The sequence below is a fragment of the Gallinula chloropus genome (genome assembly GCF_964237585.1).
Source record: "Gallinula chloropus genome assembly, chromosome: 19".
Taxonomy (NCBI): domain Eukaryota; kingdom Metazoa; phylum Chordata; class Aves; order Gruiformes; family Rallidae; genus Gallinula; species Gallinula chloropus.
In genome coordinates this window covers 9,010,230-9,028,437 of record NC_140104.1, presented here as the reverse complement: position 1 = coordinate 9,028,437, position 18,208 = coordinate 9,010,230, and the positions used below count along the sequence as shown (strand labels likewise).

Sequence of the window (18,208 nt, the reverse complement as noted above, 5' to 3'; positions counted from 1 at the left end):
AGAGTGGTGAGGGGCTGGAACAGGCTGCCCAGAGAGGGGGTGGGTGCCCCATCCCTGGGGGTGTTCAAGGCCAGGTTGGCTGGGGCCCTGGGCAACCTTGTGTAGCTCCAGGCCTGGAGGTTGGTGTCCCTGCCTGTGGCAGGGGGTTGGAACTGTGTGATCCTTGGGGTCCCTTCCAACCCAGACCAGTCTATGATTCTGTGATTCTATGAAGACTCTTGTATGCAACCAGGGGAAGGCAGTGGGGAGGGTGGCAGCGGAGGGGCTGCCTTCAAGCTCTGCCAGGGCAGTTTGGAAACACCAGTTCAGCTTATTTAATAAGATACTGTTGCTTAAGGTTGTGGCACTGGGGCTGGAAATAGCTGTGAAGGCTCAAAAAGATGAGTGAGGAAGGGGAACTGAAGTCAAACCCAGGGACTCACAGCACCCATCTTTGCCACAAACCAAGCCCCAGCCTGGAAGGATGCTGGGGCTGCAGTGGGTGAGCTGCTGGCACGCATAAACTCCCCTCGGTTTCTCCTAATTGAACCTGTTTATAATTTAAGGGATCTAATAACACAGTTTTCTGCTTGGAAATTTCCTTTGGGGGGGGAGTGGTTGTTGTCTTTTTTTTTTTTTGCTGTTTTGTTTGCTCCAAACACTTTGGAAGCAGTGACGCAGCACTCAAGACTGGAGGATGTTTATTTTGGGGAGGGAGGCTGCCCTGGGGCAGCGGGGGGACGTGGGGGATGATGGAGAGAAGATGTGGGCTTGGGAGATGAAGGAGGGGGGGTTGGGGAGGGGGGGGCACTGTCATTTCTACAGGGATTTGGGAGCTTCCCTTGTACCTGGTTTTTCCTTTGCTGCAGCCCAGGTGATTCACAAGTGAAACTCCCCCAGGGCCAAATTTCTAATCTTTCCCAGGATTCTGAAGGGAGGTGAGGAAGGAGGTGTTGTAACAGCCAAGCCGGCGATGGCGCATGCCCGTGTCCCATGCTGGCCATGTCACGGCACCCCTGTCCCAGGGCTGTTTGTCCTGTCCCCATAAGACCCATTTTGGGGGGGGGGGGCAGGGAGGAGGGGAGAAATAATTAAATAATGATAAATTATTTATTTATTTGTTTATTTTAATATAAAGTAAATAAAACCAGCCTGTAAGTGTTGGCCCTGTGACAGCTCCATAGTCACCCTGTCCCCTGGGGACAGGACTTGGCTTGCAGAGGGGAGCTGAGCCCCTGCTACAGGCTGGGAGGGGAAAATCCACCCCTTGGTGATGGGACTTCAACAGAATGGGTGTGTGGAGCCCCAGGAAGGGGAGAGGGGTATGTTTGCACCCATCCTACCCGCCTTGCTCTCTGCCGCCAGCCTTAGCTGCTGTAAGAATGGTTTACCCCAGTTTTCCTAAAGATTACTTTCCCTTTGATTAGGCAAACAACGTCTTAATTTGATTTGAATAAGCCTAAGTGCTTTGCCGTGAAGTTTTTTTCCTCTCTTTTATTCCCTTCTTTTCTAAACCCACCATCTCTGCTCTTCATGCCCACAAATGATGAAAAGCTTTACAGGAGTATCGTGTCGTCCTCCCATCCCTTAAAGTCCTGTTGTATTACTTGGGTCATATTTTCATTATGACCCTTTTTCCCCTTGTTGAGTGATTATTTTTTTTTCCCTTTTTCTCCTTACTCCATCAGGTGAAAGGGATTATTTTAGCCCTGGTCTCCTGCAGAGCAGGGAGTGGGTAGGGAGGGGGTGCAGGGACCCTGCCCCACTTCCCACAGACATTATCCTGGGCTTTGCCTTTGGTTCTTCCCCCCCGGGGCCAAATGCAGCTCATGGCTTTGCTTCCTGCAGCCAAGGGAGGAACATCTCTTCCCTTGGGAGGCCGTGGTGGAGCAGGTTGGTGCAGCCTGAGCTCTCCAAGGGGCTGTGACCAGTCCCACCAAGGCAGGGACAAGCTCTTCAAAACATTGCTGGAAGGCAACAAGAACCCATGCTGTGGTAGTCATACTTCATAATAATTAGGGCACTTGGAAATCTGTCCAAGCATCAAAATAAGACTTTTTTCCAAGTGGGTGCTCGGGGGTGGGTTCAATAGTGAGTGATGCTCCCTGGACTGAGTCTGTTCCTGATCGCAGCCCCTGAACTGGGGATGCCCTGTGTCCTGCAGGCCAGGAGAGCGGCTCCAGGCCAGCATTGGCTCTGTCACCTTGCTGCTCCCTGCCAGCTGCAGCAAAGCAGCTCCTAGTAGCACAGCACTGATTGAAAGAAGGAACCTTGAGTTCCTACACCAGCTGCTTGGGAGCCTGCACCTGTGAACTGCAGGGCTGGAGCAAAGCCTACCCTGTCCTGGCATTGCTGGAACCCTTCACAGTGGTGAAGCTGGAGGCAGGCAGAGCCCTGTGCCCAGCCCCGGGGGGCTGTGCTGGAGGGCGGCACTACCAGGCTGCAGGACCGTGCGTTCCATTTCCTGCTTTATTTTCCAAGCTGACACCTAGTTTTGGTGCTTTTATTTTATTTTATCTTTTTTATTTCCCCAAGATTGTCCTGGGGGAGAAGAGTTGTCTGTCTGCTTCGTTAAGAAGTGTCAGCTGGGTGTCAGAGGATTTTGCTGGGTGCCTGTCAGCGTGGTGCAGCAGAAGTGCTGGCACGGCTGTCCAAACGCCACAGCGAAGGCTAGGCCTCGGCGCTGCTTGCCTGCCCTCACCACAAGGGAAGCCAGCCCAGAGGTCTCACCAAGAGCAATTTCTGACATTCAGTGGCTCTCTGTGAACAGGGAATTGTTGCTGCCCTCGTTAGCTCGCTGTGTGCCCACATAACAGCGAGCTTTTGCAGGGCCACATTCAGCAGCCGCCTGCTCTGTGTGAGCTCAGGCACCTGCAGAGTTGCAGCGTCGGGGGAAATGGTTATTTTGGGCCAAAATCCACCATTTCCCCAGTTGCATGGGGCAGGCACAGCCCCACCACGCCTGCAGACTCCTTCTGCGTGGCATGGGGGCGGCCTGGGCCCAGAAGGTGAATTTGGGGCTTTGCTGATGGCTTTAACCCTTGTGTTCAGCAGGGCCCAGCGGCCGCGGTTATTGGCTGGGCCGCAAATCGAGTTATGCACAGGCAGCTTCATTCATATTCCCCAGCTCCTGCCCGTCTTGCCTTGTTAGAGATTCTCCAGCCTCTTTTATCTGCTTGTGGCTGCGAGCACATGATTTACGAGCTGGTTCGAGTGGCTCCTGAGCATTGCTGGCTAATTTGCCACTCTTTACTCGCAGGATTAAAGCCAGGCAGCGTGATGCTGCCCTGCGGATGTAGGGGTGATAGCTGGGAGGGACTGAGTGCAGTGCTGGGAGTAGGGGGGTGATGCTGTACCCAGTGTGGGTGTCCTGGCATGGGACCATGGTGATTTATGTTGGGTGAGCCCCTGCCTCAGTTTCCCCAGCAGCATCGGCATCATCACAGGTCACAGTGAGACATATGCATTGGGGTGCAGAGACCTGTCATGGTCACTGCATGTGTGACTGGGCCTTGGTGTTTTTCCCCCTTTTCTCCTCATTTTGCAGTGTGGGATGGAGTTCCCAGGGATGAGCCCTTTCTTGGCTGTGGGGTCCCAGTCTGCCACCCAGTCCTGCTCCCACCAGCACAGTCCCACAGGAGCTGCAAAGTGGGATGATTTGATGACTGAGCCCCTCGCCACAAGCTGAAGGCAAAGCACCCTGTGGCTTTGGCCCGTTTCAGGACCATTTTTGGGTGCTGGGCTCTCCCCTTGCCCAGGGTAGGCAGGGAGGCACAGCATCTTTGTTGGGGTCATGTGTGCCACCCACTGCTGTCTGCTGCCTACAGAGCTGGGGCACCAGAGCACTTCTCATCTGCTTCAGCACCTCATCCTCTGGCTCAGCACGGCTACATCCTGCTCACCTGGGGCGTCCCACTGCCTGGTTGTCTGGCACGCCCTATGCGGTGGTGGCATCTCCCCAGGGCCTGGTCCTGAGGCTGGAGGTTGCCTGGCTGCTGCTGGGACACACAGCATTGGTCCAAGGCTTTGGTTATGGCTTGGCAGCGTCTGCAATTACCTGACGGTAGCAGAGGAGACGTGGGGATCGCAGGGCTTGGGCTGGCCCTGGCCTCGCTCCGTGCCTCAGTTTCCCCTGCATATCCATGTGGGTGTTGGTGTTGGGGCTGTGCTGCTCTCCAGCAACACACAGACCATTTTATCTTTTTTTTTTTTCCTATTTTCAGGTGAATATGGCCCTGGCAGGGAAGCCTTTAGATGTGACTCTCAGCACCTCCAGACCTGACCAGTGGAATATGGTTTTTCCCCAGAAAGACGAAATCATCACCAGCTTAGTGTCTGCCTTAGACTCCATGGTAAGAGGCTGGCGGCGTCCCTGTCCCCCTCCCTCATTTCACCTCCCTTTAAAGGGGCAGTCTGGGAGCTGTGCTGAAGCAGGAGGGCTGTTGAGCTCATCCTGCTCCCTTCTGCTGCTGGAAAGCCCAGAGAGCTGCCGGAGCTGGGAAATAAAAATCCTCTCCTGCCCTGACAGCCGTAAGGATCATAAAGTCAGCCCAAGTTAATCTCAGCTGGGTACTGTTTCTCCATTAATATTTATGCTGGTATCAACTGAATGTAGGGAGGTTGGGTGGTGGGGTGGTGTTTTTTTTTTCTTGATGTTTTACCCATGTTACCGTGAGCTTTTACACAACAGGAGAACAATGGCTTTTATCTCTGAGAACAAAGAAAATAACTTTCATATCTTTTGACGTCGAATTCCCGGTGGAAACCTTGCCTAAGTCAGCCCTGCTTACATAAACAAGATAACTGTCTGGATTAAGTCTCGTGGACCAGAGCTAATCTTATTTTTAACTGTGAATGTGATCAAGAAGGGAGAGTGGGTGTGTAGTAACAAATGTCTTAATGCATTTAGACATGCTTAATAGCCCTACCTTTCAAAAGGCAAGTCGTGTTGAATGCATATACCTTGGATGCGTCGTCTTCTCTACTTCTAGGGTGCTTTCTTCACCAACATTAATTTCCTTCATTTTAACCATCTCTACTTTTAATGATAGAATCATAGAATCATAGACTGGTCTGGGTGGGAAGGGACCCCAAGGATCACAGAGCTCCAACCCCCCTGCCACAGGCAGGGACACCAACCTCCAGGCCCAGAGCTACACAAGGTTGCCCCGGGCCCCATCCAACCTGGCCTTGAACACCCCCAGGGATGGTGCACCCACCCCCTCTCTGGGCAGCCTGTTCCAGCCCCTCACCACTCTCTCTGGAAAGAACTTCCTCCTAATATCCAATATCAACCTTCCTTCCTTCAGCTTCACTCCATCCCCCTTGTCCTGCCATTGTCTACCCTTTGAACAAGCTGATTCCCCTAAGGAGCAGGTTCCCCTGAGGTGAAGCACCCCAGGCAGCTTTGATGATTTATGGACGTGCCATCCTGCCCAGCAAATCGTGTTATGGTAGTTTAGCTTCCTAACGAACATACATTTATTCTGCAGTCCTTGTTACGTGCTGCTCCTGAAATTCACCCTTTATCCCAGAGCTTCACCAGGGCTGGGCTCTGCACCCGCTGAAACCTGGCTGCCTGCATGCGTGATAAATACATCACGGGGCTGAAAGGGGCTTAGGGTTTGGATTTGGTCTGCCTCCAAATCTCATGTCCCCTAGGGTTTATAGTTGTTTTTTGAGCGTTGGGCTTTTTGAGCAAAATAATTCCATTGGCTGCTGGGGATTTGACAAGAGGTTTCTTAAAAATGTCTGGGTTTGGGGGATGTGATTCAATACCACTTCCTCAAAGGTGAGCAGCAGGTAAAATGACCCCCATATAAAGACTGATGTAAGCCCACGTGAATTGAGCTCGCTGTAAATACATGAGGGGTGATTGTCCCTCTCTACTCTGCCCTCCTGAGGCCACAGCTGGAGTCCTGTGTCCAGAGCTGGGGCCCCAATACAAGAAAGATGGGGAACTGGTGGAGAGGGTTCAGAGGAGCCACAAAGATGCTCAGAGGGCTGGAGCAGCTCCCCTATGAAGAGAGGCTGAGGGAGCTGGGCTGGTTCAGCCTGGAGAAGAGAAGGCTGTGGGGGGACCTCATTGCAGCCTTCCAGTCCCTGAAGGGAGCAGAGAAACAGGAGGGGAATCAGCTTGTTCAAAGGGTAGAGACTGGCAGGACAAGGGGAATGGAGTGAAGCTGAAGGAAGGAAGGTTTAAACTGGATATTAGGGGGAAGTTCTTTCCAGAGAGAGTGGTGAGGGGCTGGAACAGGCTGCCCAGAGAGGGGGTGGGTGCCCCATCCCTGGGGGTGTTCCAGGCCAGGTTGGCTGGGGCCCTGGGCAACCTTGTGTAGCTCCAGGCCTGGAGGTTGGTGTCCCTGCCTGTGGCAGGGGGGTTGGAACTCTGTGATCCTTGGGGTCCCTTCCAACCCAGACCAGTCTGTGATTCTATGATTCTATGAAGGTAGCTCTAGGGGGTTTAGTCCATGGGCAGCTGTCTTCCTCTGCTCTCTCCCCAAGCCACCGCATCCTCTGGCCCCTCTGCAGCACCAGGGATGGGTGATGTGTCTAACCAGGGCTGCTGATGGGAAAAAGTCCTGTTTCACCCATTTAAATGGTGACCTGGGTATAGCACCTTCATTGTGCTGGTGCTGTAGCTGTGGGAATATGACTCAGGCTGCCAGCACTGCCTCACTATTATAATATAAAAAATAATCATAAAAATGCATATACATGTGTATTATGTAGAGCAGGAAGTTCACGTTACATAAAATGGATTAATGGAGGAAGTCTTCCATCTCTTTAATTTTTGCATAACTGTACAAGAAGAATCGTTGCACTAATCCAGACTTTGACCATATTAGTGCTCTGCAGCTGCAATGAGATTCCCGTGCTCCTTATTTCATTAGAGCTGGTGGAAAATTCTACATGGTTTGGTGGTTTTTTTTTACAGGAATGTTTTCTTTTAAAGAAATACTATAAAATGTTTACATTTAGGGTGGGGAAAAAGTGAAGTGAAATGATGGGTAAATAGTTCTTGCTTCCCAGGAAGGTGTAGCTCAACTGGATACCGCTTGAATCAGTACAGGCTGGGGGTGACCTGCTGGAGAGGAGCTCTGTGGAGAAGGACCTGGGGGTCCTGGTAGATGACAGGGTGGCCGTGAGCCAGCAGTGTGCCCTGGGGGCTGAGAGAGACAATGGGATCCTGGGGGGCATCAAGAGGAGTGTGGCCAGCAGGTTGAAGGAGGGGATCCTCCCTCTCTGCTCTGCCCTGGTCAGGCCCCACCTGCAGTATTGTGTCCAGTGCTGGGCTCCCTGGGAGAAAAAAGCCAGGGATGTCCTGGAGAGAGTCCAGAGGAGGCTCCGGAGATGATGAAGGGCCTGGAGCATCTCCCCTCTGAGGAAAGGCTGAGTGAGCTGGGGCTGTTCAGCCTGGAGAGAAGAAGACTAAGGGGGGACCTGCTTAATGTTGATAAATATCTGAAGGATGGGATGCAGGGGGAAATGGGCAGCCCCTTTTCAGTGCTCTGTGGGGACAGGACAAGGGGCAATGGCTGCAAGTTAGAGCATAGGAAGAACTTTTCCCCAGTGAGGGTGCCAGAGCCCTGGGACAGGCTGCCCAGGGGGTTGTGGGGTCTCCATGTCTGGAGATATTCCAGCCCCGTCTGGACGCCGCCCTGTGCAATATGAGCTGGGGAGCTGCTTTGGCAGGGGGGTTGGACCCCATGAGCTCTCCAGGTCTCTTCCAAGCCCAATGATTCTGATGCTGTAAAGTTGCTGAACTGTTTAGGGGATGTCATAAACCCTGTGAAATTTTGACCCAAACCAAAACATGGGAAACTTTTCATGGGAAGAAAAAAAAACCCCACTGGAAGCTGGCAGAGGGGTGCCAAAGCGGGGAGGCTCCCCTGGCTGCGCTGAGCCGGTGCCTCCCCGCAGTGCTCAGCGCTCTCCAAGCTGAACGCGGAGGTGGCCTGCATCGCCGTCCATGAGGAGAACGCCTTCGTGGTGGGCACCGAGAAGGGCCGGGTCTTCCTCAGCGCCCGCAAGGAGCTGCAAGCCGACTTCCAGAAGTTTTGCAGTGAGTATCCTTTCTCCCCTGCTCCTCTTGTGCCAGCTGTGATCCCCACTGTGCACCAAGGGGGTTGTGGTTTGGAGGGGATGTGCTGTGATGCCGTCTGTTTGTGGAACTGAGAGGTGTTTGAAGTGATGGAGAGAGCAGGTAGGAACCATGGCTGGAGCCTCTGCCCTCCCAGGGAGGGCACCCCGCACCCTGACTCTCCTCTCCAAAGCACTCCTGTGACAGCAGGGGGCTGAACGGCTCCCCCAGTGCTGTCGGGCTGTGGCACCACTGCCTGTGTGCTGGTGCACTGGAGTGGCTTTTGAGATCGTAGCAGGAAGGGTTTGTCCTAACAATGCCCCAGGAGCAGAGAGGATTCTTGATCCAAGGCTTTTTTTCCTGGCTTTGGGAAAACAGGGATGGATTTGGAAGCTGGAAGTGTTGGTTGTGGAGCTACTGGTCCTTTTGAGGTGTTAACAGTGATGAAGGGATGACTTGAACAAGAGCTGTGATACCCCTGGTCTCACATTGGGGTCACCGGGTACCGCGTAGACATGTGTAACTGGTGGCAGCCCTGTGTGCGGTGAGGCTGTACCCAACCCTCTGTGCCAGCTCCGTGCCTCTGCCAGCTCTCCAAAAACACTCTGGGAGCTGAGGCAGGCAGGAGCCATGCTCTGTGTGGGGACCTGCATTTCTTGGATGGCATCATCCCCAGCATGCCAGCTCCCTGCCGAGGCTCTGCTCTGCTCCTCCGTTGTGCCTGCCACAGGCAGCTGCCTGTCATCTCCACCGTGCCACATGCACCAGGGAGAGATGCTGTTAGTTCTCCTTTGCTTTGGCACATGGTGTTTTCAGGACAGGAGGCTTTTTGGGGATGTTTCCAGCGTTCATGGGCAGCTCTGCTTCCCCTTCCCACCACCCATGGGTGGCAGGTGGTACCGGAGCAGTGACTGGCAGTGGGGTGGCCAGTGGGAGGGAGCTCCATCCTATATACTAAACACCAACTGTGTCCCTAGAGCTCACAATATTTGATGACCTCCTGCAAACCTCACTTTGATCAATATATATACACACATATATCCTGGCGAGTGACCTCCCACTGTGCTGATTTGATCCTTGTGCCCCTCTCCTTGGTTTCATTTACACCTTTGTCAAAACGAAATGGTTATGTCTGCTTGAAAGCACAAAATCTTGACGATAGTGAAGCAGCTGATGCTGGAGACAGGGTGAAACGTGATAACTCTGTCTTGAATTATAAATGGCCCAGGCTCAACTCCGCTCTATAAAGCTCTTACAACTGGCACGCAGTGGAGAGCATCCCTGGAAGTACCTCTGATTTATGATCTGGCTGCCCCCTTCGAAAGGATCTGAAGTAATCTAAAGCAGACATCGCTGGGAGATGTAAGAAGCCTCTTATCTCTCTGGGCGTGCAGACCTCGCTTGAACGCCCTCCTTTATCTGAACCTCTGGCTCAGCCTTTCCTGGCACGCAGGGGGAACTTGACAGTGATCAGGATTAATGTCAACAGAGGAAAGTTATTGCCCAGCCAGGAGGGAGAGTCAGTTGGAGGAGGGTGTAGATGAAGATGAATTTCACCACCTTGGCAAAACACCCCAAAAAAAGGTTTCCAGGGGCCATTTCCCTGTGCTGTGCAAAGGGTGTGGAGCTCACCAGGGGTTGTGCAGCGTTGGGTGGTCATCCCCTTTCCTGTGGCCATTTGTGTGGGTACCCTCTGTGACTCTCACCCCCATCCCAGTGATGTCTAAGCCGCCAGTTGTTTCCATGGGAGGGATCCATGAGCTCTTCCTTGAGTGCCCAGGCAGCAGCATCCAGGGCTGATCACCAGCAGCAGCCTGTCGAGGATGATGAAGGAATTAGTCCTTCCCCACCAAAAATCCCTTGTGAATCACTTTGGATAGCACGGCAATAATGCACTTGTAGTGTTTAATTTTCTGTGTGTTTAGAGATGCAAGGAAGTGGTTGCTGAAGATATGCTTTATTTGAGGTTTAATGGGGGAAATTAGCAGGAAATAGCTGGTATTACCGAGCTACGTGACACTGAAGGGTAAAAAAGCCTCTAAGAAAGGCGGATTTTCTTTCCCTGAGAGATTGAAGGCTAAGCAGATTGAAACCAGAGAAAAGCAAGGAGCTGCCCAATTAATCACAACAGCTCCAGTGAAGCTGAGTGGGTAAAACCAGGGAAGCGGGGGGCACGCGCAGGGTGAGCACGTCTCCAGCTGGCAGGGACCGACCCTGCTCCCAGCAGCGCTTTTGGCATCACTGTTCATGCTGGCACCTTCCCCTGTACTCTGGGAGCTGCTGGGCACTGAGTCCAGGTCTGGGGGGGGTGGACAACCCGGGGCACCCTTCTGCCTGGCCAAAGGACTTTGCTGATGCTGTGGGGGTGATGAGGAGCCGAGCGACCACAGGATCCCCATTCGAGACAGGGTTTGGCAGGCAGGGATGTGTTCAGCCCCAGCTGAAGTTGGCATAACCAGACTGATGGGTTCTATCGATTTGCATGTGCCCAAAAGCATGTGCAGCATTGGCCATGAACCCTCTGCTCACTGCAGTGTCTCCCATTTCCTCCTTTCCTCCCCGCAGGAGTCCAGCAGAGGAAGGAGCAGGATGCAGAGGCACAGAAGAAGGCAAAGGAGTGTGGGCGAAGCGTGCTCAGGGTCTCCCCGGACCAGGGATCAGACGTGTACCTCCTCAGGAAGATGGTAGAGGAAGTGTTTGATGTGCTTTATAGTAAGAACCTTCACGCTTCCATTTGGGGATTTGGATTGCCCCCAGGGCTCGCTGAGCTGCCCGGCGCCGCTGCCGGATGGATGCGGCTTTTGGCTCCAGCCTGGCTCCCTGGCAGGGGCAGCATAGTGGGATGTGCTCCTGCGTAGGGTTGGTGGTGTGTTGAGGTGGGATCCAGCCACTGCTGCTTCGTTTCCCAGTGCCCCAAACCAGGCAAAAATATCCCTGTGCTAAGAGGACCATCCTCTGCGCCCCCAGCCAGGGGACGCCTCTGCCATGCCCTGAGTGTGATTATTTTTTTTCAAACACACCTTTATCCCTGACTCCACCTCTACAGCTCCTCTTTCCCAAGTGCAATGTTGGGCTCTGCAGAGCCTCTCTCACCCCTTTTCCCTGGCAAATCTATTTAAAAGGAGAAAAGATGATTTTTCTCACAGACGGCCCTGCAGCCCCAGCTCCGAGAGACGAGCTGGTGCCGTTCCAGCACATGCATCATCCCCGGCAATAAAGCTTCTGCAATTAAAATGTAGATGACCATATGGCTGTTGATACGTAACCCAGTGGGTTGCAGAGAGCTCCCTCTGAGCCCAATCTGCAGAGGCTCGAGCGGCGGCAGCGCCTGCTTCTCGTTCAGGAGGTCCCCACTGAAGCCTCCGCAGAGCAGCTGAAGGTGGTGGCTGCACTGCTGGCTCATCTCCCAGCTGCACATATAGGACTGTGCTGGTCTGGGTAGGAAAAGTGAGGTTGGGAAAACAGGGTGATGAGCCCAAATATTCCCCCATGCTGCTCAGCAGAGTTCAGGCCATGTGGCTTGACCAGCTGCAGAGCTGGGCATTTCATTTTCCTGGGTGGCAGCTCCCCATCACCCAGTTTTGGGGTGAGCTACCAAACCCTGCTGGAGATGTGCGGGTATCCCTGAGCCTGAAACAGAGGCATTGCCCATGTTTGTGTGCTGAGTTTGGGAATGGATGCTCCGACACAGTGGGAAGGGGGGGGACAGGTGCTGCCCTGTGCTTGTGTGCAGGATTTGCTGCTGCTGGCTGTCATTTGGCACTCGCTGTGCCAGCGCTTGCTGCGGGCTTCACAGACAGCAAGGGGAGATAGAATCCATTCCCCTGGGGATGGACAGTCACTGAGGTTTTCTGAAACCACTTAAAGGATTTGGAGGCAATATTCCCATTAACAGGGGTAATCAAATCCTCTCACTGCCTTCAACAGGCTGAGCACAGGCAGGAAGGAGGGGGCAATGCAGAAGAGCCAAGGAATGGGGTGGGGAGGGCGTTTCGGCACTGGTTGGATCCCTGCTCCAACCTGCAGGTCAAGAGCTGCTGCTGGGAGAGCACCATGCTCCACAAGCCTCTTGGGAATATGGGAATTACTCATATATGACATACCATAAATACATAATTGCTTTAAAAAGCCTGATCAGGGTGCATCTGTGTAGGATATACAGCCCAGACTGCCCTTCCATTGGCATGAGTTTGTGATGCTCTTTTCTTTGTCAGGGTGCTGTGGGGACACGCTGACTGGGTCCCCAACCCAGGGGTGGCTGACTTTGCCATGGCAGAAGGAAGTTGAGCATCCCTGGGCCAGTGTATTGTGCTCTGGAATTCGGTGTAGTTCTGGCTTTCGGTGTAATTCTGGTGTTGGGTGTAATTCTGCCTTTGCTGATAATTCAGGAGGATTGGCTGTTTCCATCCCTGAGCTGCCAGGTCGGGAAACCCCTGGGCAGATGCTCCCTTCCCAGCCTGCCCACCGGGAAGAGCTTCTCCTGGCTGAGTGGGGAGATAGGAGGTGTCCCAGGCTGCTTCTGTTTCCAACACCAAAGAGAACTGTCAGAAATAACCAGTTATCTTTCATATGTCCTGGGGATTTTTTTATCCTTTTGGTCACCTCCCATCAACAGGGATTGGAAACAAAAAGTCTCAGTCAAAAAAGGCTGCATATTCCCTCCAGAGCTGGGTAATCTCCACACCAGGATGACTGATTACCACCACCTTCTATTAAACAGGCATTAATGATTATTATTGTCTCTCTTTAGCTAAACCATGAGCCTCTGCACAGCAGCGGGAGGCTTGGTGAAGGTCACTTTGACAGTATCACACTCCCCATAAATATGTTTGGGGAGCTGTTGAGCATTGAGTTGATAAGGAGCCACAGTGGGCATTGGGAGCTTCTCCCCAGCACGAAGAGAGGTGGTGATGGAGAGAGGTGGGAAGCTGCTAGAGCTGCTGCAGCGAGGCAAGGAAACTAGCAGTACACTCAGGGCTTTGCAGGAAATGTACTTGGGGCATTATGGTTCAAAGGTTGTGGCCAGCAGGGACAGGGAGGGGATTGTCCCTCTCTGTTCTGCCCTCCTGAGGCCCCAGCTGGAGTCCTGTTTCCAGAACTGGGGCCACCAGTACAAGAAAGATGGGGAACTGGTGGAGAGGGTTCAGAGGAGCCACAAAGATGCTCAGAGGGCTGTAGCAGCTCCCCTACGAAGAGAGGCTGAGGGAGCTGGGCTGGTTCAGCCTGGAGAAGAGAAGGCTGTGGGGGGACCTCATTGCAGCCTTCCCGTCCCTGAAGGGAGCAGAGAAACAGGAGGGGAATCAGCTTGTTCAAAGGGTAGAGACTGGCAGGACAAGGGGGATGGAGTGAAGCTGAAGGAAGGAAGGTTGAAATTGGATATTAGTGGGAAGTTCTTTCCAGAGAGAGTGGTGAGGGGCTGGAACAGGCTGCCCAGAGAGGGGGTGGGTGCCCCATCCCTGGGGGTGTTCCAGGCCAGGTTGGCTGGGGCCCTGGGCAACCTTGTGTAGCTCCAGGCTTGGAGGTTGGTGTCCCTGCCTGTGGCAGGGGGTTGGAACTGTGTGATCCTTGGGGTCCCTTCCAACCCAGACCAGTCTATGATTCTATGAAAGGTTCATTTTGAAACTTGTGTTATTGGCTTAACTAAAACATTATCCATCCTGCCTATAAGGAGCCTCGATGGCTCGTGCAAGCGGCATGTTTTTGGTTGTCATGCATTGCTTCAAAGAACATGGTGAAGAAATCACTTTTCCTAGGGGCTTGCTGACAGTGGCACAAAATTTTGAGGGTTTCTGTAAGACCTTATGGTGGTTGTTGGGTTTTTTTTTCAAGCAAGAGAGGAAAAAGGAAAAGATTGTTAAAGAAAAGCAATAATATGAAATCCCACAGCTATTTAAAGGTCCCATAATCTCCTCTGCCTGCCCCTCAGCCTAGAGACAAAGGCACAGACACCTTGCCACGCGGCCAGATGTTCTGCATCTGGACACTGCTTTGCCAGACAGGTCGCATTCCAGCACGGCTTTTTCTTCTGCTTTGTGCTTTCAGCACCAGGTTTATTGGTTGCAGTGACTTGGGTTGGTTTCCAAAGTAATTTTTCCCCTCAAGGATTTGGCCATTCCTTGAAATCCTTCAAAAGGGGCTGATTTCCTGATGTTTTTCTTGCCTAGTGAGGACTGGTTAGCATCTCCAGTTTGGACACTTGAGCTCTTAGGCTGAGGTTTTGATGCCAGAGGTACAACAGAGCCAGCCCTGGGTGGTGGGGATACAGGAGGAGTCTGTGTCTGTCGTCAGGGGGAGCAGGGAGGATTTCTGGGCTGCTGGAGAAACATGAAACATGTTGATGTTTATGCTGCCTGTGAATGGTGGGACTGTTGGGGTTTTTTGTCTCTCAAAGTGCATCAAGGCTGCTTGACAGCACCGGCAGTCAAAGTGCTTTCCATTCTTCCAGGAGGTACAATCAGAAAACTGACTGAAAATCAGGTTCCCAGAATATCTCAGTAAACATAAGCTGAAAATCAGCACGAGCCCTTCAGCCTTCTTTGTCAGCTCTTGGCTCCCTCACAGCTTGCCAGCGGCCACATCCCACGCTGGCTCGTGTCTGGGTGCTCCTGGGTGGGGGGGGGGGGGCTTGTGCCAAGAGACCCCAACAGAGGATTTTACTGTGCAACCCAAAAGATGAGACATCTGCCTATTGGCTTTTGTGAGCTTTTTGTTAATTAGTGCCTTTAGAAAGGGCTTGGAGGGCCTTGCATGCTAAGAGCATAACGCTTCCGTCGGGATCTCTTGCTCTTGCGTTCACTCCTCCAGCCCGGCTCAGCCGTGCTCAGGGGTGCTGAGTGTCTGTCGGTGTGTAACTCTGCCCCCTCCCCAGGTGAAGCCATGGGGAAGAGCAGTGTGGTCCCTCTGCCATACGAGAGGTTCCTCAAAGAGCCGGGCTTGTTGGCGGTTGCCGGCTTGCCCGAGGGGATCAGCTTTAAGAAACCCATGGAGTACGACGTGAAGTCCCTGATGGCCATCTTAGAGCACAGCCACAGCATCCGCTTCCGGCTAAAAAGGTAAGTTTAGGGGCCCCCCAAAGAGGTGGGAGGTCAGTGAGCCCTGAAGATGGCAGCTCTTCTAACACCAGCGCCTGGCAGAGATTTTGGGGTCCCTCCCCTGTCCTGGCTTCTCTCCCAGACCAAGAAACCTGGGTCCAGCCATCCCAGACCCAGCACTGCACATAGGTTCATGGGTGGTGGGTGGCTCAAGACCCTTTTGGGCTTAGTCCTATAATAAGCACGTGTAAACGTGTGCATTAACCGCCTTGCTTTATGTGTCTCTGCCAGAGTTTCCGCTGTGGTAAGCTAAGTGCTTTTCTGTCTCCAGAGGGGTTTCCAGTGTAAAAGCCACAAGCTTCTTCCCAGGCTGAAATGGGGGGAGGAGGAGGGTGGGGGGTGGGACTGCAGCAGGGTGAACGCTCCATTTGGGCCAGGTTTTCTCAAGGGCCTCGGTGGTTTTGGGTACATTTCCTCTGTGTTTGCCTGGCTGGCAGCACCTCGGATCCATTGAGAGAAATGCTGAGTGCTACCAAATACCTCCTGGAAAATCAGGCTGAGACAGCTAAAAGTAGGACAGGCAGAATTCAAGTTGTCTGTGAGCTTGCAGCCGCCTGTCTCATGTGAAGCACGTGGGTTTTTCTGGGTCTGAAGCTCATCCTTGGGCTGACTGAGGTGCTTGCTGAACGTGCTGTGGATCCTAGGGGCTGGGCAGGCAATGGAGTCAAGCAGTTGCGGTCACACAAGTTGTTATACTCTTTAAAACCTCTGAGCTGTGGAGCTTAGGTGGCTTTATCCTAGCCAATATAAACTCTTTGGGCTACCATATGACCAACCTGTTTCACTTAAAGAAGAAGAAAATGGTTCAGGTGCCTGAAAAAATTGGAAGAGGTTGGGTAATGGCTCTCATTCCCAAAACGAAGAGCTTGGCAGCCAGCAGTGCAACGTGTCCCACCCTTGTGGGCACAGCTCTCTTTGCCCCTCCACATCCTTGCTTGTCTTGGCTTAGCAGTGCTGTGGACCCAAAGGAACCTGGGGCTTTTTTATTTTCTCCCTTCCTTCCCCTTAGGCCGGCAGATGAGCCCAGCCGAGAGCCAAACCCCAGCGTTGAGCTGACTTGTACCTCCCTCACCTCCAAGAGCGTCCGGGACTCTGGTGCCAATGGCCTCATGGCCAAACCTGCCAGCCAGGACACCCCCTCTGCCATCGCCGTCACCAACTTCTTATACGGCGTCTCGCTGCCAACCCAGATCGCCGTCGACCTAAAGCAAGAGGTGTCCTCCGGCCTGCCCGGGCCTAACACGGCCGGCGAGGCGCTGCTGCCCAGGCCCGCGGGAGAGCTGAAGGTGCCTTCCTCACAGGAGTACAGCGACTGCTGTGGTAATAGCCTGGAGTTTGCTCACAGACGAGGGCCTGGTGCAAAGCCCCGTCCCCCAGCGCTGACAGGGGACAGGCCCCGGGTGTTTTGGCGGTCCTTGGAGGAAAATCGGTGCAGAGCTTTGGTCCGTATGGAGATGAGCAGATCCCCATCCCCCCCCGCCCTTCCCCGCTGTGCCATGTCACACCGCCCCGGCCCTTCCCTGGGTGCCTGCAAGGTGCTGACAGGGCACACCTCCATTTTTGCCCTGAACTGTGGGTGCTGTGCCACGAGGCTGGAGGGGAGACTGGGGGATGGTGGGGCTGGGGCTGGCCAGAACCCCGCTGGGTTGCCATAGGCCAGGGTGCACAGAGGAGAGCTGGCGGGGCCGGCTCAGCGTTCCCAGCGGGGAACAGCGGGGGTTTGTTCGGGTGCCCGTAGCATTGGTCAGGCTCTCATCAGCCCTTTCTTCTTGTCTCCCCTCTTGTCCAGGACAGAAATCGTCAGTCTCCGGAGGTCCCCTCATCCAGAACGTGCATTCGTCCAAGCGCATCCTCTTCTCCATTGTCCATGACAAGACAGGTCTGTGTCCTGCTCAGGCACTGGAGGCAGCTGGCAGCTGCCTTTTAGGGAGAAGCTTCACCCCTCCAGCCCTGGCTCTCCCAGCCATCCCTGTGCTCAGCAGGGACCTGGCAGTGCTGGGTCCTTTACTTGCTCTACAAGAGGGTTACAGCTTGATCCCTGCTCGCTTCTGTTCCTGCCATCTCTGTGACACTCGATCCTTGAGCGCTGATGGCTGGCTGGGAAATCCCATCCCTGCTTGGTGCTCAGGGAACTGAGCCATGGCTTTGGGTGAGCAAATACCCGTCAAAAGCTGGGTGTTATTTCAAAACAACTGGAACCCACTAACCCTGGTGTGATTCTGCCATGGTGCCTCAGGGAATCATCAGCAGGGAGGAGACTCTGCCATTTCCCTACCCCTACCCCACCCAAGGGAAATGCAGCCTGAATATGCTGAGGTGTTTACATCAAAACCCCTCCCCTGCTTGCATTAAGAAGGAGGGGGGGAAAAAATGGGTGAGAAAGTTGGGAAAGAGGAGGTGAAAAAACTCTCTGAAAGGGCCCTGCCTTTCAAAGGTTTGTTTCAGGTTGCATTTGCTCTGTCCCAGAGGGTCTTTCATTTCAGGGGTTGAGAAGTTTGATGGGGTCATTTCTTAGGAACCTACTTTGCACATGCATGGCTGCAGAGGAGGTTGCTTGGGGCTGGGGCTGGGGCTGGGGAAGCCCAGACCTTATCTTCCAGCCTGGTGAAATCCACTCAGGAAGAGAGAAATCATTCTCTTTAAAGCAGCAAATTGTTGTTCCTGCTTCCCGGCACGAGAAAAGTGCATCTGCTGTGTACAAACCATATGGAAGTTCCTTATTTCTTCTATTTTGTTTTGATAGATAAGTGGGACAGTTTTATAAAAGAAACTGAAGATATCAACACCCTTAGGGAGTGCGTGCAAATTCTGTTTAACAGCAGATATGGTGAGTAGGAGTTAATATCCCATTATGCATCTGCAGTGCTTGTGGTTTGCATATCATTATAGAGCAATCAGTTTTGTTCCCTAACACAGCAGCAGAAGCCATATGCTAGAGCTCCCTTATCTTCCTAACACGTTTTAGCCCAGCGCTTCCCAGGCTCTGGGTGTCTGCTGCAGGTTATGTCAATATTTCCATTTGGAGACCCACACCCACCCCCCTGAATTAAGGAAT

General features: G+C 53.2%; 1 protein-coding gene across 1 annotated transcript in view; it reads left to right on the top strand.

Moving 5' to 3' along the window:
• The window catches only part of GTF2IRD1 (GTF2I repeat domain containing 1), a 73,350-nt gene that overhangs the window by 18,673 nt on the left and 36,469 nt on the right, over positions 1 to 18,208 (top strand). Inside the window, exons 2-8 of the mRNA XM_084273329.1 lie at positions 4,203 to 4,331; positions 7,903 to 8,044; positions 10,628 to 10,774; positions 14,931 to 15,114; positions 16,163 to 16,473; positions 16,943 to 17,032; positions 17,897 to 17,980. Of these exons, the coding sequence (XP_084129455.1) occupies positions 4,209 to 4,331; positions 7,903 to 8,044; positions 10,628 to 10,774; positions 14,931 to 15,114; positions 16,163 to 16,473; positions 16,943 to 17,032; positions 17,897 to 17,980 (1,081 nt within the window). The 5' untranslated portion in view covers positions 4,203 to 4,208. The remainder of the gene's footprint in view (positions 1 to 4,202; positions 4,332 to 7,902; positions 8,045 to 10,627; positions 10,775 to 14,930; positions 15,115 to 16,162; positions 16,474 to 16,942; positions 17,033 to 17,896; positions 17,981 to 18,208) is intronic.